At 36.0% G+C, this 23,328-nt stretch overlaps 1 protein-coding gene across 1 annotated transcript in view; it reads left to right on the top strand.

Moving 5' to 3' along the window:
* The window catches only part of PRDM6 (PR/SET domain 6), a 74,994-nt gene that overhangs the window by 49,907 nt on the left and 1,759 nt on the right, over positions 1 to 23,328 (top strand). Inside the window, exons 4-7 of the mRNA XM_082784104.1 lie at positions 710 to 837; positions 4,487 to 4,611; positions 7,865 to 8,207; positions 17,810 to 17,986. Of these exons, the coding sequence (XP_082640230.1) occupies positions 710 to 837; positions 4,487 to 4,611; positions 7,865 to 8,207; positions 17,810 to 17,986 (773 nt within the window). The remainder of the gene's footprint in view (positions 1 to 709; positions 838 to 4,486; positions 4,612 to 7,864; positions 8,208 to 17,809; positions 17,987 to 23,328) is intronic.

Genomic DNA, 23,328 nt, shown 5'->3' with positions numbered 1-23,328 from the left:
TTTGACTTCAGAGGGAGCAACCAGTGCAGAATAGAGACATAGTACTGCCTTTTTTTAAGAAATTACCCTAACTGACTCTCATGTCCTTAGCAGAAATGTCATATTTAGGAAAACTATGATTCCCTTAGGAATGATTTCTCATTCACTACTTCAAAAAATTATGAGTCTCATGGGAACTTCTAAAGGCATCTTCAAATCTTTTTCCTTCCAGTCTCATTTTTTTTTGTCTTATGAGTCCTACAGCTCTCTAATGTGCCACATGAGGTTGCTGAAGTACATGTTCTTGCTGCAACTGAGATGTGAAGGAAGGGATACTTGTTTAGGGATCACTATTGCCCCTTGCTCAGATGTTGCAGTGATTTCAATGCAGGCTTTACATCCAGATTTTCTTGTTTATCTGGCAGTTCATTATTTAAGGCCAGCCTGTCAAAGTAGGTTAAATATTCTTTGGGAAACATGGTCACATCTTTGAGACACCACAAACATGTTTAATACAAAAAGATTGGCTTGATAAAAGGAACATGATAAACTTGCATCCCCCAAAATAGTTTTCTGCTGTTCTGCTGTAGATTTCTAAGAGCATCAGTATGCAATGACAAATCTCATGGCAATAAATTCCTGGAAAAGGCACAGAGAGACACCAGCACAGCAGTGAAAAAGATTGCCGATGATTTGTTCTAACTACTTGACCTTATGACCTCTTCCCCAGATATATGACCAAGATGGGACACTGCAGCACTTTATTGATGGTGGAGAACCCAGTAAGTCAAGCTGGATGAGGTACATCCGATGTGCAAGGCACTGCGGGGAACAGAACTTAACAGTGGTTCAGTACAGGTAAAGTATGTTTCATTTACTCAATGCAGCAAAAAGAGGTTTTTACTTAAAAATCAGACTGTAACTGTCATCCATGTCACCTTTGATTGCAAAGACAGTGGTAGAGCTTTTGTGAATGTGCCATTCAGGGCAATAGAAAAGCTACAGAGTGTAGTGAGAAGAGGTTTAACTTTGCTACCCAGAAGTTGAGGCCATTGCAGCAAGCACATCAGGCCGGGCACTCCTGGGTGCCACTTGTGTGCTGATCACACTGCACAAAGCACTCTGCTCGTTTTCAAAAGGTCTGATCAGATGCATGTGTATAAAGCAGTCTTCTGCACTTCCTAAAGGTGTGTGCACTAGGGAAAGGAAAGAGCCCCACTGGAAATGAGGTTTTCTGAAAGAGTCAGTCATGAGCCACGTGTGCACCTATGGCTTATCTGCAGAGTGCACCTGCTAGCCATGATTGTTAGTGCTTGTGCCTCTCAGGCTGCTGGATAGAGAAGGTCAAAAGGCAAAGACAATGTAAAGAAATTATGGTGCATTTTACTTTATACTTGCAAACAGATCCAGAAAACCTAGACAATGCATTACATAAATACATGACCTCAGCTATAAACAAACCTTTTGTCTCAGAATCAGAAGCAACTGCTTGGCCTTATTAAACATGATAGGAAGTACATCAAAGATTGGCCTGTGTTTGCCAGCCACAGTGAGCAATACTGGTTTTGGCTAGTTGTTTTAGAGAGTGGAGTTTCTTTTCTTTTTTTTTTTTTTTAGAAGGAATCTTAAACTTATTTAAAGTATCTTTAAAATTAAAAATAAAACATACAAAAGCAAGCTAAAATGAAATATATATAAAGTTTGATTTTCCCATAGGGTTCCAATTTAGCAACGGTAAAATTTTTCAATTGCATTTTCAGCTTTTTTATTCTCTGGCCAGTTGACTAAATAATGCTACACTTAAAAAAATAACAATCCTATTTATACATTACAAATCTTTTATTATACCCTTAAATATCTGATATTTATAGCTAAAATCCTGTCTGATTTTAAATAAATGCAGTGGATAATGAATAAGGATTGCTGTGATGAAAGAGTATTTTTGTAGGTATCTTGTGAAGTATTTCTCGGTGTGGCAGGGTGTGTGCGCATATATACATAAATATATAAAAATGTGTACATATATATAGATGACAAACCTAAATGGAACATGAACATGAGAAAGTCATTACACATCTGTCAATATTAAGTGGATTTTACAACTTTCCTTTCATGATGGAGTTTTTTACTTAGAGTTCCCTCTGTTGATCTGTTTTTGATTACTTCAGATCTTTATAAAATGAACTACAAAAACACAATTTAAAAAACTGGCATCCATCACAAGTGACTGCATCCAAGTGTAAGAAAATAGAAAAGTTGGACACTGAAAAACCGGCCTAATTTTTATTGTACATGGACGTCCTCCTCACAGAAAGTCAGCTGGTTTAAATTCATTCTGTTATGATTTGTAATATCTAAATGGAATTTTCTTCAAAGTGCTCTTGATTGATTGACCCTTAGCTGAACGTTTTGTTTTTATTTTGAGGCTGACAATAATGTTTGTTGGCATGTGTTCTGCTTCAACTGCGTTGGGACGCCATGAAGCTATCTTTATGAGTCATCCAACCACAATACTAAATACATGTCAGCAAAGGAAATATTATCCGAAAAGGGAAAAATCCCTTTGATGTACTTCAGCATGCAGAGATTTCTGCGAGTTTTGGAAGCTCTGCACGCTTGTAAGGAACGGTGTACGCTTACACTTTTTTTTCCCGGCCTACTCCAAGCCTCACAGACCACCCATTGCTCAAAAACAGTTCTGCTCTTTCAGCGACGAAGTGTGTCATTTGGTTTTAGCACATTCATTTGCTGGGCTGCTGTGTTTATGTTAAGGGAAGCCAAACTGAGAGATGAAATGTTACAAGGGTGAAGTACAAAGTAGACTCAATTTTTCTCAAGTTAGGAGATACTGGTAATTTATAGCATGGCTCTGATTTTCATTTTTATGTAACAGTGGAAAGAATTAATGAAATGTGCAGTGCTGGGAAGAAAGAGAGAGAAGAAGAGAAGAGGAGGAGGGAAGGAGAGTGAGACACAAAGGGGAGAGTTTTTGTCAGATATTCATAGAACAGTAGGAAAACCATTCTGCTTAGCTAGCAGTGCCCTCCTGAGACAGGGTGGCAGTAAGTGAGGAAAATAACAAGATAAATGAAATTTTTGCAGCTGCTAGTAAAATATTGAGAATCTGCACTTTTTTATTGATCTTTATGATCCTGTTGCCAAGAGCCACTTTGCGGTGACAAAATATGTTGACAAGTGCATATCTCACTGCCATGAAAAATGTGGTAAAGGATTCTCCTTATGTCTGCAGTGTTATACAAGGAACAAATTGCATTGCTACAGCCAATTCTTTATAGAAAGTCTAAATTTAAGGCCTACCAACCCTAAACACTTTTATCTTGAACTTCAGGCTAACGTTTGTAGCAATTCTTCACTGAGAAAACTGGTTGAAGCTTAACATTATTTTATTTATTTATTTACTTATTTGGTATATAGATGTTTTTCTGCCTTACATAAGCTGTTATAAAAAATAGTCATTTCTTGGGACTTTGACGGTACCATTTTGGTAGGTAATCCTTCAGATGGAGTAGATTGTTCTTCTTGTATATATTGAATTTCTATCCATCTCACATAAGGGTATTTTACTGTTCCGTGTGAAGCATAAGGGAAAAGGCACTACAAACTATAAACATTTTTATTTTATCTTGTGCCTGAATCTAATCTTACACAGTTTTTGTCCCTATGTAAAACTGTTAATGGTAGAAGTATCACTCTGAAGCTATTTACACCAGTGCATGATCAGGATAAGGCTGTAGCTTTTATACTACAGACTTTAGGATTTTTCATTTTTGGTCTAGGATTATCCACAGTCTTCCCACAGAGTGATGTGATAATGTTTAAGGTAACACTAGTTTATACTTACTCAAGGATCATCAATGTTATCCTCATGTTTCGTACAGAGGAAGAATTCTGTGGTTGTGTGTTCAGATTGACTCCATTTTTTGCATTTTCCTAAACCAAAGTCTATTTTACTCAATAATCCAAGATCTCTCTTTTTGGTGGCATACTTCTCTAATGAAAGGACACATCATACGATAAAAAACCTCTGGATAAAAGCACTCATTCAAATTAAAAGAACCGTCATGTATTTACTCCTACAATTTATTAACTTCAGCTTAGAGAGTAAATGCAAATCTGTTTCAACCGGTTACCCCACTGAACTGTGTACATTGTACAAAATGAACAAGGTGTTGCATTTCTAAAATAATTTTCAAAGGGACATTGTAAGAAAATATCAGTCTTCTCATAAAATCCTAACATTAGTGTAAAGTTGGTATTTAAAACACATTAGTTACAAATTAGTTAAGAGCAATTTGTTAGCTGCACTACAGAAACCTGCCAAAGTCCTTTACTGAGGATAAATTCAGTTTTAAAATATTCAGTAAGATATTAATTTAGTTATGTGCAGAAATGGTTCCAAAACCATGGATTTCTATTGTAATGTTGTGCATGATAAGAGGAGTGCTCTATTCCTAAATTCAGCATTTTTTCTTTTTCTCTTGATTAGGTCAAATATATTCTACCGGGCTTGTATAGATATCCCACGGGGTACAGAGCTATTGGTGTGGTACAATGACAGCTACACATCTTTCTTTGGAATCCCTCTCCAGTGCATTGCACAAGATGAAAATTGTAAGTTCCTTCTGTATTTCTTCCAGCACAAGCCAGAATTCCTGTTTCATATCTAATCAGTTATATTCCTAGGATATTTTAAGACATATTAAATGAAAGTGGCTATATAATAAGTGGCTATATAGTAAGCTTGATGTATACTAAATAAAACTCCGAAGCTGACGCACTTAAGCTACCAACATCACAATATAATTACATAATTAAACTGAGGTGTCTGAAAGTGTGCAGGTCCAAGCAGATTTCCCATTACAGCAGCCCCATTTAACTTAGTAGTGTGTGGAATCACTATTCCTTATAAGTGGTTCACTATTAGTAGTATATTCTTAACTGATTTAAGGATAGCTTGGCTTCCTAACCGGTTTTTAACTGATTTAAGAAGAGCTTGATTCTCTCCATTTGTTACAAGACCTATCACAAGAGACTGGGTAGCCAAAAGAGTAATGTACTGTAGGTCCATCAGGCCTCTGTTAGCGACTGTTCATTCTGTTGCCCGAGTACCTTGAGAAATGCTTTGTCTGTGTGACTGTAGAGATGAGTTTCTTATAGTTAAAAGATAAAATTGAGCTCATCTCAATATAAGTTGAGCAGAAATAGCCTGAAATGACAATGAACTTCCATTCCATCCTGACCATCCCCATTTTCATTCATACTTGTACCCCTTCTCAATATTTTATTTTACTAGGAATCATCACAAGATTAAGCATGAAACTTATAACACAGGACCCAATTTTTATTGCAATCAAGTGCTGGATACCTTTGTCTATAATGGGATTAGGTGATCCAAGCACACCTTTCAATTTCACTATTTTCATGTGGAACTTAATTAGAATTTTTTTTTTTTTTTTTTTTTTTTTTTTTTTTTTTTTCTGTTTTGACAGCTATGTATGTCTACATGGTGGAAGAAACCAATAATGGATGCTTGACTGACTTTGGTCTAAAGTGACCCTGTGGTTGCTCATGTATAATCAATTATATATAGGATACATTTTTTCCATTAGGCATTTGGATACTTAAACAGCTATTGTAAGAACTCTCATCTTGTAGCAACTTAAGTAGTGAACCATGGGGCAATAAAACAGTAAGATAGCAGGGATTAAACTGTCAAAAATAAACATCCTTTTTCATCTTGAGTTTTCAAATCTGTTGGGCTTGAGAAGAGTTTAAAAGAAATTAAATTACTAGCAGTAATGTTTGCTGATTAAACTCATGCTCTGCAGTGTACAACGTAGAAATACTATTTTTTCTGTCATGAGCCAAAGCTTTACAAAACTTTTGTTTGAAAAGCACAGCATTATGGTTAAATTTATAAATATTGTGACTTGTTATTTTTCTGTGAGAAAAGTTTGATTTTTTTCTGCAGAGAGAAACTGACATGAGTAGATGAAATTCATCTCTGGGCTTGGAGCCAGTTACAGGCTGCTATAAGACTTAAGTACTACTTAAACCCATAAGCATATCTACTGCACAGAAGTATTTTGACTCAGTGGAAAATTTGATCTTATTGCTTCCATGGACTTCTATGAATAAAATTAAAAGAAAAAAAAATAAGGGGAAGAAGGAAAAAAAAAAAGAAAGGGATCTTTTTCTTATGCGAGGTTGCTGTGGGAAAATGAAAGTTACCTCTTGTTCTGAACATTTTTAGAGACATGAAAGATGTCCAGATTATATGTCTGGAAACTTGTAACAGACAGACCCAAGGATATAACTCTGCTTAGAAATCAGGTACTCAGATACTCCAAAGAAAAATACAGTAGAAGGGACCTCAACTTAAGTATATAAATTAGCATATTATATTAGGAACATTGTGATTAAGAAAATAAAGTAAAACATAACTTTTTGAAGTAATTGGTATAATATAATGTATTACCATAATGTTAGTTTTTATTACACTTTTATTATATATTAAATGATGTTAGATTATTCCAGTTCATAAATGAAATTTAATTCTCATATTTGCTCTTAGAAATCTATTATAATGACTTACCTAAGCAAAAGTGCAGTTTCCAATCACGTGTTTAAATAGGTAATTTTTATACACATACACAAGTATAAATGCTTTGTGACAGTAACTAAACGTGAACATGTGGAGACATAGACACATGCATACATATAATTTAAAAGTCTCTATTAAAATGTTATGTCGTGAGGTCGAGCATGACAAAATTAGAAAACATGAGAATGCACTGGTTGCAGGTGGCTTAAGTTATGCTTTTTTTTTTTTTTTTTTTTTTTTTTTTTTTTTTTTTTTTGCATTGTGGTTTAATCTCCCATTATCTGACTCAATTTTTTCCATACGACCCTTGCTTCATTCACTGCATGATCTAGATGGTATGGTAGTCAAGGGATGAGGCAGCTGTTCAACTTTCTTCTGTATGTTGGAATTCCTGCCTTCCTTATCATATGATATCCAAATTTAATACTGAACTGCTTCTTTGTGAGAACAGTTTATTGCAACTGTTGCTGAAATAAGTACCTCATAAGCTGTAGCTTGTTCCTATTTTGTAGGTGGGAAACCAATGCACAAAGATATCTCTGCCTATATTTTGCATTGTCTCATGGTAATCTGACTGCTATTAGCATTAATCATACAGGTCATGGTGAAGTCACTGGCTTTATATTATGTAGGTTGTTTGACTATTTGTGAGATGTAATAATACTCTTAGTGTCTGAATATTTAAAGGATAAGGAAACTATTGCTGCAGGAGATATGTAAACCCTGTTGTATCTCAAGAAGTGTCTGAACAGAGATTTTTTTCTTCATGCTTTCAAAATTCATGCTTGTCTGTGATATAGCAATTGCACATGCTGACTGCAGCATGAAGAGTCAGGGTATCACAAGTACAGCAGTGCTTTCTTTCACATGACAATCTCATTGTATAATAAATGTATATCACAGTCAGGTTTCTCTGAGTCCTGTCAGTCTCAGATACCTCTTTGTATGAATTTTCATTCTAGTGTTACAGAATCAGCATCATCCATTCAGATCACTGTCTTGTTCAAGCCGTTTAAAAAAATAAATAAATAAATTGTTAAAACAGAAGTGTATAATTCTAGTGTGAATAAAATGGAGAATGGGTTGTTTTTTTTTTTTGTTTGATTGTGTTTTTTTTTTTTGTTTGTTTGTTTGTTTGTTTGGGTGTTTTTTTTTATTATTTTTTTGTTTTTGTTTTTGTTTTTCTGGTGTCTCCCAAGATTGTATTAGTTCTAAAAAGGCATAAAAAGGATCTTATTTACTTTTCTTGTTTTCTCTCAGTGAATGTCCCTTCGACTGTAATGGAGGCCATGTCCAGACAAGACACCCTACAGCCATTTAATAAAAGTAGCAAACTATCCCCTGCCACTCCACAGCGATCCGTAGTATTTCCACAGACTCCGTGTAGCAGAAATTTTTCTCTCCTGGATAAGTCTGGGTCCATCGAGTCAGGATTTAACCAGATCAGTGTCAAAAACCAACGAGTTCTTGCAAGCCCAACTTCAACAAGCCAACTAAATTCTGAGTTCAGTGACTGGCATCTTTGGAAATGTGGGCAATGCTTTAAGACTTTCACCCAGCGGATCCTCTTACAGATGCATGTGTGTACGCAGAACCCTGACAGGTAAAACCCAGGCTCTCTTTATTTCTGTATCTACTGATAGCCAGATCCACTGCTTTATTCTTTTATCAAGCTGTTATCATTTCCAAAACCAAACCATTATTAGGAGGAGCCTGTACAACATAATTCATCTGCTGCTCTGTGAAGTAAGCTGATAAAAACCATTGGTTGACTTCACTATTTGTAAAAACATTTGGTGCCTAAACATATAGATAAAAGGAAATAGCTAAGGATATAATCTTGTTTTCAGAATGGTTTGGTACATCTGTTGGAAGCAACAAAATAGAAGGAAAATTTATGAATATCATAGAAGGAAAAATGAGGTCAAGGTAATTAAAAGTCTCTCTGTCTTCTAAAGATAATCTAACTTGCTGCTCAGTGGCTGTCACAGTCATTTCAGGGTTCACCTATAGTGTGCAATGTGTATGAACTTAATTAAGTACTAAGAGGTAATGAATTGGAATTTTTTGCTTAGTACTATTTTTCTTCAGAGCATGCAAACCCATAAATCGTGCAAAGCTGTCAAAAGGAAATACCTACTCCACTACTGATGTGGAGGAAAACAGATGCCACTTATTCAATAAACTAATATCCACACAGAAGAAAAATGTTGACTAGATACCTCAGAGTCAAAGTTGGTTTGAAAGTTTGTCAATACAGAATTTTATGGCCGTGAACTGAGGATGAAATTTAGCTGAACAAGTGAATTAAAATTTCAGGTACTCTGACCGGTGGCACAGTAAATATAATGGAACCATTATTTATGAATCAAAGCTGGTTTATTTGACAATTTTGATAGCTGGCAGGACAAAAGACAAAAATCAAATTAATTCAATAAAAAAGCTGTCCCTGTTTTGTCTCTTCTTCAGCTGTGAAAAGGTTTGAGCAGAACAGCTGAATTCCTTGCAACTTGTTCTCAAAACAGCATTCAATTGTGAATTTCATTTAAACAAAACACTATAAAAACAGCCACCTGTGAGTCTCTGTTTGTATGCCTGTCTATGTCTTTTTGTGTATGTGATTATCTACGTGTACACATGTACTTGTGTGATTCTGAGAGTAAAAATACACTAGAGTATAAATACAGTTTTCCAGGATGATACTTCAAGCATGCTAGGAATAAATTCAATTCCACTCAAATCTTCATAGAATTTGAAGAGTTTATAATATCGCAAAAATAAATAAATAAATAAATAAAAAAAAATAAAAATCAACATTTTCTTAGTCTTAGCAGAAACAAATGCTACACTAAAGAAGCTGTAGGACACAATGGCCAATTTAAGTGCCACAATGTAGAATATATGTCCTGAAAGGTCCACTCTCCAAAGTTTAGTAGACTTTTTCAGTATTAAAGCATTCTAAGCAGATGCATAGAAGAGCGTAAAATGCTGCATCAGGGGTCTAGAAGAGCTATGCTGTGAAAATCCTTCACATGGTTTCTCAGCAATTCATCCAGCCAGGTTGTGAAGACTACATTTCATTCCTTCCTTTACTTGAACTTGTATCTCCCTTTATAAAGAACCAAGCTGCAGATAATAATTAGTACAAGAAGAGTATCTCCTAATGGAGCTGTTCTGCACTCTAAGGTGTAGTTAAATACTAATTTGCCAGAGAGAATAACAGAAGATAAGTCAACCTGAGTATCAGGGCTGTCATCTTGGAGGTCTACATTTTTATTCTATTTTCTTCTAAGTATCCCGTGTCTAATGTTAATTGAAACACAGGCTGGAACTCAAGTCTTCCGCTTTGGAGGTCATCACCATCATTAGTAGGTTTCTGATTTATGGCGTCTTTCCATTTTGCCTCTGCAAAAATTTGTCCATGCAATACAGGCCAGATTCACCATGAAAGTGTAGAGCATTTTTTCCTCAGAATACCCTATGACATATTAATCAAATTATCTAGATCAGAGGACAGGTGCTTACTTCTCCCCTGCAGGACCAAAGAGAGTAAAGAGTGATTAGAGAAAGGACTCTAAAAATTTGGTGAGGATTGGGGCAGAAGGATGGTTAATCAGTGAGTAAAGACTAAATGTTGACGTAGAAGCTTTCAGGATGATTTGAAATGTAATAGCTAATGCCTCTTTCTAAATACTCATGCTAGCCATTTAGCTGATTTCATCTTTGCTTGTTGGTTTTTGTGAATCCAATTCTTATGAAACTTTTCTGTTGAAATTTTTCTTATGAAACTTTTTCTGTTGTATTATGTAGAAACTCTAATCTCAAGAGGATGCAAGACACACTGAGGAACAATGTGTTCAATACATACAGTTACTGAGATGCTGTTTTGTGACAGCCATGTTCCCTCTTTACTGAAGAATGGCTTACATCTCTATCTTCTAATTAAATAAATTATGTAGACTGCTTGAGCAGGCCACTTTTGTAATGCGTTCTTTGTTTTTGTGAGACATGCCATCAACATAATTGTTGTAAAAGCATTTCCCAATAGATCTTTTGAAGTGGGGCTTCAGTCACATGAATCTGTTCAGGCTCATTGCAATTCATGTAGTGTTCTAAATACCAAAGTAATTGTTAGTGCAGATCATATCTGTTCTAGGATTTGGTTTCTCATATTCCTACTTTGAAATCATCACAGGTTGAACTTACATCATGGTGAGGTTTTGGTCTTTTAGCCAGGTACCAATAGATAAACTATTTAGTGGCTGGAAAAGAGTTGTCTTTGGTTTCTTGAACATATTGTATTTATCCACATGAAACGTTCCTAAAGTGTTGTACAAAATTTCCTGCAACCAAGAAGATAGGGTATGATTTGTGAAAGAATACCTGCCTGCCAGCCTGAAGTACTGGATACAACTCCCTGGTTTGTATTTTCTTGCCGATATCTGCAGCACCACTCCAGCTGATAAACAGCTCCCCATTTATTGTCAGCAATTTGTGAGCAAACCAGCCACTATATCTTTGATGTGACTGAAGCAGCAAGGGCTGTCTACTCTAGGAAATGACTTTAGACTATCTGTTCTGGCTTTGTATTTGTTTTTCAACAATGCTGATTACCTACAGCATGAGGTGCAGGGAAAACATCTTTGACTCCTGTATGAAAACATACAGGAGTCCAAATCATGGACAGATATTTGAGAAAAGCAGCTTAGCTGGGATTTGAGAAATAAAAACAAAATAATAACAAACAAACAAAACAAACAAACAAAAAAACACCTTTAAAGCTACTCAGGCTCAGAAAACATCTGAATGAAAGCAGAAAGGTGGACAGACATAAAAATATATATATATATATTTATTTATTTATTTCCGTTAGGTAGAGAGAAATAAATGTTCCTATTTAACAAACAGATGATTTTATAAATACATTTTTTAAAAAACAATATGAATACAAAATAGGAAGAATTTTTAAGATCAGTTTTTTTGCTGTTTTAGATAAAGATTATCATTGCAACTTAAATTGAAATTAATTTTATTTAATGGTTTACTTATAATTTACTTCTCCCCATCCACAAAGATACTTTTTAGCTTGTTAAAATTTGTAAGGTTCCTCTTGGAAGCTAATAGTAAATAAGGTTAGAGAGAATGTGAGAGATGGATCTTAAATCAAGATCTGAATTCTGGGACTTGCTGAGCCTTTCAGGTTTTTTTTAAACCTTGCTCAGACAGAAGCATTCTGAGCAACTCTTCCAGAAGCAGGAGTCAGAAATCTGTATTCTTTTCTTTCATTTCCCCCAGTGTTGCAGAAAATCTCAACAAAACTATCTGGGGACTCCAGAAAGTCCTATACAGCAGAAGCCTCCGTGAATCATTTTTAGAGCAATATATATATAGTTTTATAAATATTTATATAATTTTATATAATTTTAATCAGTGATTTTTTTTACTTTTCCTTCAGCTAATGGTGCAGTTTCTTTTAACAACATCTTTCATGTTTCTCACTTTGATCACCACTTTCAGGATGTATTGTTATTGAAGGAAGGCATATGGTTGCAAGTCCTGAGAGCTGTCTGTAGAACATTTTCATATACAGTTTGTGCATCTGTGTGGTATATATTCTCATTGACTGCCAAGTATTTCAGCTGACAATTTTAGGAAAATCCCTCTCTATATAACCGTATTGGAGACTAATAAATTGTAGATATTACCTGGCCCTCGCAATTCTTGTTTATTCAAAGTTCTTGTTTATTATTGTACATCTATTTTGCTGTTACAGCTCAAAATTTACTTGTGAGGTTTTTGTTTTGTTTTGTTTTAAAACATGAGCTCGTAGTTTAAAACTGAAAATTTCATAGATTTTATTCTCTAATATCATAGACCAGGTCATTTTGTGTTTATCTTTTACTTTATAGGTTCTGTGCCTTTGACCTTGATACTCTCCTTAAAGCCCATTAATTAATTTAAACATCTCCAAAAAAGACAAACAAAAAGTAAATGTGAGCAAGAGTTGTCTATTTCTGTTTATAGAGTGCTACGGAATATTGCTTAATTAAAGTAAACATCATGCTGAATTTAATGCTTGTTCTTGCATAATCTTTTTACAAAGGTTTGCAAACTCCCAGTACTCATAGTTAATAATAACAAAGCGTGTACAGAGTAACACCTCTCCCTGACAGCTTCAAAAGTTTGACAACACTTACTCGCTCTAACTTTCTGGTTTTGTTAGCTCCTCCGCAAACATTTGTAAAAGGCAATCCTAGAATCCCCGGTGGGTTCAGCTTCCCTGTATGTGCTGATGCTTGGTGCATGAAGTGCTCAGGGCTGTAGCCTTGCTGTGTAAGCAGAACACCACAGCAGCAGGGGATGTAGAGTTGGGTCCAGTTTTAGTGAATGTAACCCACTCATGGTCACAGCGATGCTAAGAATGCTTCAGTGTGCAAGCTAGCAATACCCTTAGGTGTCAATTTGTTCTACAGACTCTTAGTTCAACTTGTTAGAAGAAGACCTCCCTCCAAAATATGTTTCTGTTCAGCAAACTGTTACCTAGCTTCTCTGGCTGCAGCTGTGCTCTTTATCCTTGGTTACTGCATGTTTTAGAGATTCTTGAAGTTTGGCCATGAAAACCAATGCTCGTAGCATTTCAGCACTCTCTGCTTTCATTTCTATGAGAGGCTGTGGTGTGACAGTTTCCCCTGCAATGCCATGAAACCCTGCCTTGGGCTGAATGGCATGTTTTGTTGCTGGGCTCGGTATTCGGCACTGACAACAATCATATTGTTCTCTTCTTAGCCCTCAACAATGAGAAAAGCACCTTCAACTGCCTGCCAGTCTGTCTTTCAGTTGGTGCTTTTCTAGGCTTTTACAACATGCAAAACCAGCATCAATGGGCTAGTTTGTCTCCCTGGTGTGACAGTGTTTCAGTGTAGAATTACAGGTATTCAAAAATTTACCATTATGAGGAACTCATCTCCTAAATATTGCATTGGCATTTCACATGACTCCTGAAAACAGCAACTTTGGTTCTGAGGAGGCCTCACCAGAAACCAGTTCATCATAAAAGAAAGAATCTGAAAATTCAGTTGAAAATAATCATAAGATTTTTCAGGATTATAAAAATTCAATGCACCTTAAGTGCACCTTCTCTGATTTATGATGCAGAAAATATGTTTATACTGGCTGGATGTACTTAAGAGTTAGGGGTTAGAAAGTACATTGTTCCAGCAGAGGACTGGTAAAAGATAGATTAGCAGAGTGATATGTTGTGTTTGCTAAATGAAAATATAAAAATTATCAATCTAAATGTACAATTGCCTGTCAGCAGCTATCAGCTATTCCAGATGTGAAGAAATGGATGTTTTACACTGTTATGTCCTAACATGTTGCCTACCTGCTGCATAAAGCATGAGCTTTGGTGATGCTCAATAAGCTTTATGTGGAACATGGTATTTGTACTGGTCATGTACAAGATGAAATTTCTCCTAGAAAAATTCAGTTCCAAAAGCATATGACAGGAAAAACACTGTCACCACAGGGCAAAATCATTCATGAGATTTTCTTAATTAGAGAGAAAAAAATATTTTTGAAAACACAACTTAAAAAACCTTGGAAAAGCTCAAAATTTAAATAACTTAAAAACCTGAAAACTATTACATTACAGACATTCCCTCCTGAATTTCACTTTAGTGGACCATCATATGGTCAGGAACTGTAAGATTAGGCTTCTAGAAAATGCTGATGTATGCTACACAGTACTAAAGATACATAGCTGATTGATGGTCCATGCGGTCAATAACAAGTGTAATTTTTCTAACATAAGAGTTTTCTCCCAGATATCCTTCCTTTAAGCTTATGCAGGAACTAGGAAAATATGTTGGTAGGCAGTTAATGAGAAACATTAGAACTGCTTTTGACAGATGTCAGCACATCACTTTTATCAGCACATTGCTATACATTGCTTTAGCTGTCCTTAAATTTAACTTTCTTTAAAATGCTAAATGAGAAGATTTTGATCAGGGTTGATTTACATCTGGAAGGGCCTCCTCTGTGAAAAAAAAAAAAAAAAAAAAAAAAAAAGCAATGATGAAGAGATTCAAAACTATGTTCTTCCTGGCACATGATAGTTGAAGAATAATTTTTTATAGAAAAAATATTTCTTCAGACAGTCAGCATGTACTTTCAAGCCCTGGTACACCTGTTTTATCAAACCAGTTACTTTCATGCTTGCAAATCTCCCTATACATGTGCAGAGGAATATTTTAGGTACAACATGTCCTAAGTAATACCTGTGGGAATTAGCTTTTCTGGGCTTGGACCACAATCAGCCTAGTAACACACCGTTGCAAAAAACACCTGTGATGATCACTGTATTTGTCACTTTGTCCCTTCTGCCTGTAACCTTCTAAGATCACCAGAGATCACCATCTTGATTCAGTGTCCCATCTCCAAAGAGATGGCAGAAGACATAACTGTTACATCAAAGACAGCCCTGCTCTGCCCACATCAACGTATTCACTGAACCAAGCATTGCTCATGTCCAGTTCTTCTGCACCACTTTCTCTCTCTCACTTTATTTATTTATTTATTTTTTTAAGCATTGATTTTATTTCCATCAAGAAAAAATTCTGAGCACAGTAAAATGGCTACTATAGGAGGGAAAAAAAGCCAAAAAAAAAAAAAAAAAGACAGCTTTTCTACTTACTGAAAGTTTTTTTTTTTCTTTTTTTTTTTTCTCTTGAAAAAAATAATGTAGTATCCAAAATTTGTGAAAATTTGGCATATTTTGAATCTGTCTACTGTATAAATTAGACATGGCATTTTTAAATTGTGATAGTACTTCAATGCATATATAGGCTTTCTTTTTAAAATGAGCTAGTTAATATGTCACACATCTAGCCTGAAAAAATTACTTATTCTGCCCACTTCATTCTTAATCAGAATCGCATGTGTATAAATTGGAGAAATGTATCTGCCAAAAGAGTAGGTTAACTTCTTTAATAGCTGTTCTGCCAAGACATGGATGAATGGAAAAAATGCAGCCTAAGTGATCTAATAATAGGTAATTTTTTACAGGGCTCTTTGTCTTGAGCCAGTGAAATTTATTCTGAGTATATCCTTTGAAAACAGGGATATTTAAACTCAAAATTTGTTTTGAGCCAGTGTAGGTGGTAAAAAGATTTTGCTTGGTATCTTAATATTCACTGATAATAGGCTTGGAATTTCAACAATTTACATACAAGTTACAGTGTGACTTTTCAGAATATGAAATTAATCACATAGACTGTTAGAAAAAAGAAAGAAAGAAAAAAAGATTAATTGGTTTTATGTAGTGTTGTATCATTTATTGTAGTAGCTGTTAAAAATAGATAACCAGAGGCTAATAGATGTTAATGGTCCCTTTCACTATTAAAAAAATCAATGTTTCTTGGATACAGAATATCTTAATGTATTCTTTTTGCTTAAAAGTTTTTGATTTGAAAATGCCTAAACAAATAAGTCTGCATTCACAAATCATCTTCGTTTTACCAGCACTTGAAATTTCATGTCAACTTTGATAAATATTTTCTGTGCAAATTAACCATGCACTTGCACAGAGAAGATTATCAAACATGTTACTGCTTGTCTTCCAATACAGAAAATAGATATTTAGTACTCTTTTTTTTTTTTTTTCCCTTCTTAAAATATTATTTTGCATATATTCATATTTTTAAGGGCTGTATCATCCAGGTTAAGTAACCTATCCATAGATTTTACATATTTCTTTCAAACTTGTTGGAGAGCAGTTAGATTTTCAAATGTAAGTAATTAAAATTGTAAGCTATCGAGTTATTGACCAATACTAAGCTATTAATCAAGCTAAAAAATTCTACAATCAGGGTTCAGTGCTCTGAAGCACTGTAAAATAATAGTATTTGTGTTCAGTGATGCAAGTAGCCACAATTAAGCAGTTCACTTGACAAATGAGATAGTTCACTTTATTTTGCACTTAATTGAATTGTACATGCTTGGTCACCATTGTCCCCTTCCTTATAGTTTTGGTTTCTAGCCATTTAAGCATACACATTTATTAAAGAGAGAGCAATTAAGTTGGTGGTTGCCATTGGCTCTTGAGATGCAGACATCAAGAGCTGTGTTTTAAAATGTTTTACATGGTAAATATCACCCAAATCCCACCTCATCCCTTTCCCATCCCTGGATTTTTAGTTTCCTTAAAAAGTCTGAGGAACATGTAGGACTCTGTCACTAACTTATACGAAATATGAAAAGAAAAAAAAAAAAGTATATTGATATTAAATCACTTTTTACAAAGCAGAAATATATACAGTTTCTTTATACTTAATTTCATTTAGCAAATGTATTTGCATTTCAGCAGTCCTGTCTCACTTTACTGTCTTGTATTCTTTTCTTTCTGTGTTTACAGTGTTTGTTATGACTCTGAATTCGTAACATCCCAGTCAGGTTTGTTTGTTTGTTATGTTTGTTTTTAACAAGCTGTGATGTTGAAAACCTAATTTATGTGTTCCATTTCAAGATCACAATAAAGACATTTTCAGTCTGGGTGGGAGAAGCCTATTAATTAAATTAAAATATTAAAATAGCAGTAAGAAAATAGAAAATAGAAAATTTAAAAATTGTAAACATGGCAGTTAATTTTTCCAGTGTCTTTCACTCAAAAATTTGATCTCAAAAATAAAATAAGTTAATAAGAAATAAACAAAACAAAACACAAAATAAAATAGATTCTTCCAAACCAGTATAAAGATTTTCATTACAAGCAGTTACAGAATCCCTGTAGAACATATTTGCAACAATCAGACATATCTGTAGGTAAGACTGTAGTGGGCACCAATAGTCAGAGAACTTCCTAAGCCTCTTAACTGCCTTGTATGAGGAATTTTCTGTCAATCAAACCACACTGAATTTGGGAAAATAAGGAAAACATCTGACGTAGTACTAGTTCACTAGCTTGTTGAGTTCTGTTTTGTGGGTCACCATGCCCACAGACTCTCAGGTGATTCCTGCACAAGTATTTTACATTTGCTAAAGAAGTCAAGATGATTTGGGTATGTGTCTTCCAAGAAGGCCCCAACAAACTGCCCCCGCAGCTCTCTTTGGAAATTCCTGGGAAGACCAGATGCTCCTGTCCATGTCATTTTTGACTTGGGATGACAGAGCTCACTGACGGCATGGTATTTCCCTTTCCCATTGCAGGCCCTACCAGTGCGGCCACTGCTCCCAGTCTTTCTCGCAGCCATCGGAGCTGAGAAACCACGTCGTTACGCACTCCAGTGACAGGCCTTTCAAGTGTGGCTACTGCGGCCGGGCCTTTGCTGGTGCTACAACACTCAACAACCACATCCGGACACACACTGGGGAAAAGCCCTTCAAGTAAGTACTTGAAGCCAGCAGCATTTGCCTGCTGTGATTAGAAGGGAAGTGCGTAGCTGCTGCTCACTAGCACCACCAGTATGCACCAGCAGATGGGAGAGGCTGTCAGGAAAGCCATGGCCAGATAAATCCATTTATGCTGCAACTAAAATTGGAATTAAACAAGGTTTGTTTTCAGGTGCCTTGCAGGCCCAGAGCAATTTCCTATCCTCTGATGAGAACCTGATTGTTTTAATTAAACAAGAAGCTACTGCCAGAGAACCATAGCTGAAAATACACTCAAGACTGGGACAGGCTGTCCTGTAAGAAGGTTTCAGGTTTCTCTGAGGCGGAGGTAGCTGGAGTTTCACATGAGAGCTAATTTGGATTTGGTTAAATATGAGGACAGGGAAGGAGAAGGGGAGCCTCGGAACAACTTTCTTAGCCTCAGAACCACTGCACAGAAAATGCAACTCTGTCTTCTGGCATAAGTTTGGTCGGATTATAATAGTAAATTGTTAGTATTTAGCTATCCAAAATATTTTTTAAAAAGGAAACCTTGCCTGATCAAGGCGTCTTTTAATTAAACAGACTCTGCTGACTTTTGCAGTTTCTGTTGATTGAAATTAAAGTCAAGCAGACATCTGAGTCTCCAAAGTATTCTCTTCTCCACCCTCACCTCCAGCAAAGCCGATCCAGGTCGTTACTTTCTGTTGTGCAAGGCTCTGCCTACCCAACAAGAGATATTCTCCAAGCCAGAATGCACTTTTTCCATATTTGTGTCTGTCTCTTTGCTGAACTGGCAGGCACAAAATTTATGTTTACTGCACCTGGAACAACCCCATTGTGGCAGAAAAATAATGTATTGATACCAAGGCATAAAGTGTTAATATCACTTCTTTTGAAAGCTGCCTAGAAGAAAAGGGAGTTAAGTGTGGGAGAAGGTGAGCCTCTCCCAGCTCTCCAAGGACTGCCTGTCCCCGGTCTACTTTTCTCCCTTTGTCTTTCTTTTCCACTTTTGCTGTCCTGTGCCCCATGTCTGGTTAGTGTAAGCAAGCTCAGCCGTGGGGCCTGTCAGAACCCCTCATAACAAGCTCAGCAGCGATACGGGTGCTTTGCCTCCATATATGGCTGAGAGGAAGCCTGGCCTCGACTGTGTCTGTGCTGGGGGCAAGGGGACAGAGCCCCAAGACAAACTCTGCATATCCAGGACAGGAGAGCTTGCATACCAGAAATTGTGGCTGGGAGAGCCCTGTAGGTGGCAAAAAGCGGAAACTTGGAGCTTCTCAGCAATGACTCCACCAGAGCCAGTCTGTTGAATGCTGAGAGCCCACAGATCAGCCAAAAATAGTGAGAGCAATCAGATTGATTTTATCTAGTTGCTGTGTAAATAGATTTTAGTAATTAATGGAAGAGGTTTCCGGGTCAAAATGGAAAATAGATTTCTTTTAATGTTAAGGTGTTACTTATGTGTAACCTTGTTGACTCCACTTAATTTTTTTCCTTAACATCCTGTTTTTGTCATGTTTCCAATAGATCTGCTATTTTGCCCCATTTAGAGTCATTATTTTTCCCCTTTAGTTTAGTAATTTTTCCCCTTCTCCAAAATAGTCTTGTCTACAGTACAGTCTCACTTATGAAAAAAAAAAAAAAAAAAAAAAAAGTCTTAATGTATGTATTACAATTAGCCAGTGGTCTGGGATTTGTTTTTTTGCTTGTTTCACACTATTTATGCTGAAGTATTCATGTACACTGGGATATATCTGCCTTCTCTTAAAGTCACAGGGTAGAGCAACAAAAAATATGGGTGCTTTGTATTGATGCTTTATGCTGCATGTAAATGGTGTAATTTGTCATTCTTTTACAATTTTAATTAGTTCCTTCTTTAAATTTAAGAAACAACAGTTCCACTTTCTCTCTGGAAGACTCATTGAAACATTTGGAGTAATATGACTGGTAATTTCACATGAAGCTAAAACTGGAGCTGCCATTCTTCCTGTCCCTGGTAGTCTGATAAGGGGATGCAGATGCCCTGATCCTGCAAGCTGTTCAAAGGGCAGATTTGCCTCCCATGGAGGACTGCTTGTGTTTGGGGAAGGAGAGGCAGAAAACTTATCCAGAAATTGATCCTTTGTCTCTGCTGGAGGAAAAAGACATAGCTGCACCTCACCTGTCTCCTCACCATTTAGAATCTCTTGTAAAGGAGAGATCTCAGACCTGGTAATATGTAAGCTTAGGTAAACAAATAAAAACAAACAAACAAACAAACAAATATGTATATATCAAATTTTAGTAAACAGGAACCATAAATGAGACAAATAAAATTTATATATCTTGATCATGAAATTTTTGTTTACAAATGGATTTTGCATGTACACTTACCAAAAAAAAAAAAAAAAGAAAAATGGAAAAATCTATTGAGGTGGGTGTTCTATACCTCAAAAATGTTTGTATTCATGGCAATATACATACTTCTTTAAATAATACTACTACTATTAACAAGAAAGACCATGAAAGTGCTAAATTATTTAAATTCTAGCTAAATTGTTTTAAAAATAACAGGCATCATTTTAAATGTATTAGTAAGTTCAATTTCATGGGTGAAAATGGGCAGCCAACCAAACAGTTAATGTGCATCTTCTGTGAATGGAATCTCAGTATTTCTAATGCAGTAAGACAGCTGTGTTTGTAAGTAGTATTTGGACAAATTATAGTGTGCATGGATTAGGCAGGCTATGTCAAACACTGAGTGTATGTTGTGTACATATTGTTTCAAAGGTACATTTGATAGTCAGAGGGTGAAAGTATTTTCAAATATTTCAAATAATTTCTTATTTGGGAGTCGGTCTGTGATTGGTTAAAAAGCTTTAGATGTGAGATGACACTTTCTTTGTAGTTCCTAGTTAGCTTAGCCTAGCATACCTAGTATGTATGGTGGAAGACTTTTCTGTTTGCTTTTCCTTATAGATAAAAATGCTAAGTGAGGTTATCTGTAGTCAAAGCTTTAGTTACTTTGCCTAGACTGCAGGTCCAGTGAGCAGGGATTCCTTTTCATGTCATCACAAGCTATCAAATCAACCTCACCATTACAAAGATTTTGTGTATTCTTATCTTACTGAAGACTCCACTATGGCTGCTAGCGGCTGGAAACAAAACTCTCAAGCAAATTAAAAGGTAGGAGAAAAAGGGAAATTATTGGCTATCCTCATTTTCTTAAATTCTTCCACCTCAGCATCTCCTATTTCAGAAAAATTAAAGGTGATTTAAAGGACCTGCCTGCAGAGTCATGGGTATGCAAACATGTAATTTTCAGGATTCAACCAAAAATAATGGGAGGAAAGATTGTCAGATTGGGATAAGCCAGGTGATTTTCTCTTTTCTTACTCAAATGCAAAACTAGGGAACATTCATTCCAGACTGAACATAAATATTGTACCTGCAGTGATACCTCAACTTTGTCCTTTTTTTCAAAACCCTTTCAAATTACTTTAAAATTTAGTGTTAAAAGTAATTCTTGAACAAAATTTTACAATGTTTTGAAAATATCCAATGAGAATATTTTTTTTTTCCTAAAATAGACCCTCAGTGTTTTCTTCATCTGAATCCTTTCATGGAAGTTGACATAAACTTGGGAATTAAACCAATCCTGGTTATACTTCTCAGTGTCAATACTTTAAAGGCACTGTAAAGCAAACAAGCAGACCAGTGAGGGCTAGTTAACCAAACTCAGAAAACCTGGTACTTCAAAAATCCCCTAAAATATTGATGTTCATGTTGTTTATGAATTTAAGAGCCATTTTGTTCACTACATCCCCTCAAACAAACAAATCACATAGAGAAGCCTCCTGGTAGAATGAAGTCTTGTGTACCACAACAGCTAGACTGTTGTGGTACAACAGTGCTGCTTATAAGTAAATGAAAGCACGTGCATGGCGTAAAAAATGGTAACCTGGACCCAGTTGTCACTGATGTCATCTAATTGTGAGAGGAGTTTTAAATTGCTTCTTTGAATCTACCTTGTGGCTGTTTAAATTATTCCCAAATGCCACCAGATGGGTTAAGTGGAAATCAAGTGGCCTCTCAGTTAATGGGTAGCTTTATTACCAATACTTGTATTGGTACTTGAAGCTTAATTGAAATTTTGGCATAAGTCTAAGAGACAGGCTTGGGTTCAGTCTCCATGATTACTTTTGTGAGCTCCTATAGCAGAGGTGGACTCTTATTTCCTTTTTGACTCTTTTGGCTGCTATTATATCTTCTAGCACAACATTAAACATATGTGGCTTGTAATACAGAAATACGCATGCACAAGCATGCGTGCACATGCTCCTCAGACACAGTTACTGAGGTAGTTATTCTGCTGCAATAGGCTTGGAAAGGATGGTTTTTAGAGGAAAAGTGTAATAGTTCAGAAGAAAGAATATTTTTTGATTTCCTTCCATTTCCACCTGCTGTGAGGTAGTTATGACGAGTGCTGTAACACAGTTGTCCTCACCTTTACAACCAGCCTATATCTAGCAACAACTTCTTTGGGTCACACTGAAGAGAGGAATCGGGGGGCTAATACCAGTCCCTGCCTGTAAATCAAATACGTATATATCCCAAACTGTGATCCTTAATCACATCTTTTACAAGTGCCTAGAAAATACCCAGAACCTTGGGTACTATCTGAAGTATTACCCAGATGCATGAGTACTAGGGGAGAGCTAGAAGAGTTATATGCCTTGCCAAGGCTTTCAGAGTTTTTCCCAAGGATTGTATAGTGTAAACAGCACAGCCTGACCAACAGCAGAACTTGGTATGCAGGGGTAAATGGCTGTAGTAACAGATTTATTATTTTCTAGTGTCTCTCTAGCAGCACGATACATCCTAGTTGTCTCTATCTGTATGAAAGTGTACCGGAACAGCCTTTAGCTTGGAAGGTAGAGCACCATCACTGGTAGAGGCTTGTGGATAAAGGATGGGAACTAATATTTTTAAGGAATGCAATGAGCCCTGTTCCAGAAAGAGTAAGGAGGTGTTCATGGTCAGTGGTTTTACTGAGTAGCAGTACGTCTTTTGATAACCTTATAGTCTTTCTCTGATTCACATATGGCCCCTAGATGTCCTGACATGGTATATTGCATTCCTTTAACCCAGCACTTGGAGGTCAGCTGTTGCCACACCTGATTTTGTAGGTTACTTTGAAACTGTACTGCTTACAGCTTGGTTAGGCAAGAATCCAAGCTTCCTATTACTCAGCAAGGAAAGCACTTGTCTTTGTAGACATCAAAATAACAAAACTATCAAGTTCAAGTAGATGGCAATATCTCACCCAGACAAAGTTAATCCCCCAGCCTTAAAATTGATTCTAATGCCTCTGT

This window comes from Aythya marila (genome assembly GCF_965140915.1).
Source record: "Aythya marila genome assembly, chromosome: Z".
NCBI classification, from domain to species: domain Eukaryota; kingdom Metazoa; phylum Chordata; class Aves; order Anseriformes; family Anatidae; genus Aythya; species Aythya marila.
This window is presented reverse-complemented; position numbering and strand designations above follow the sequence as displayed.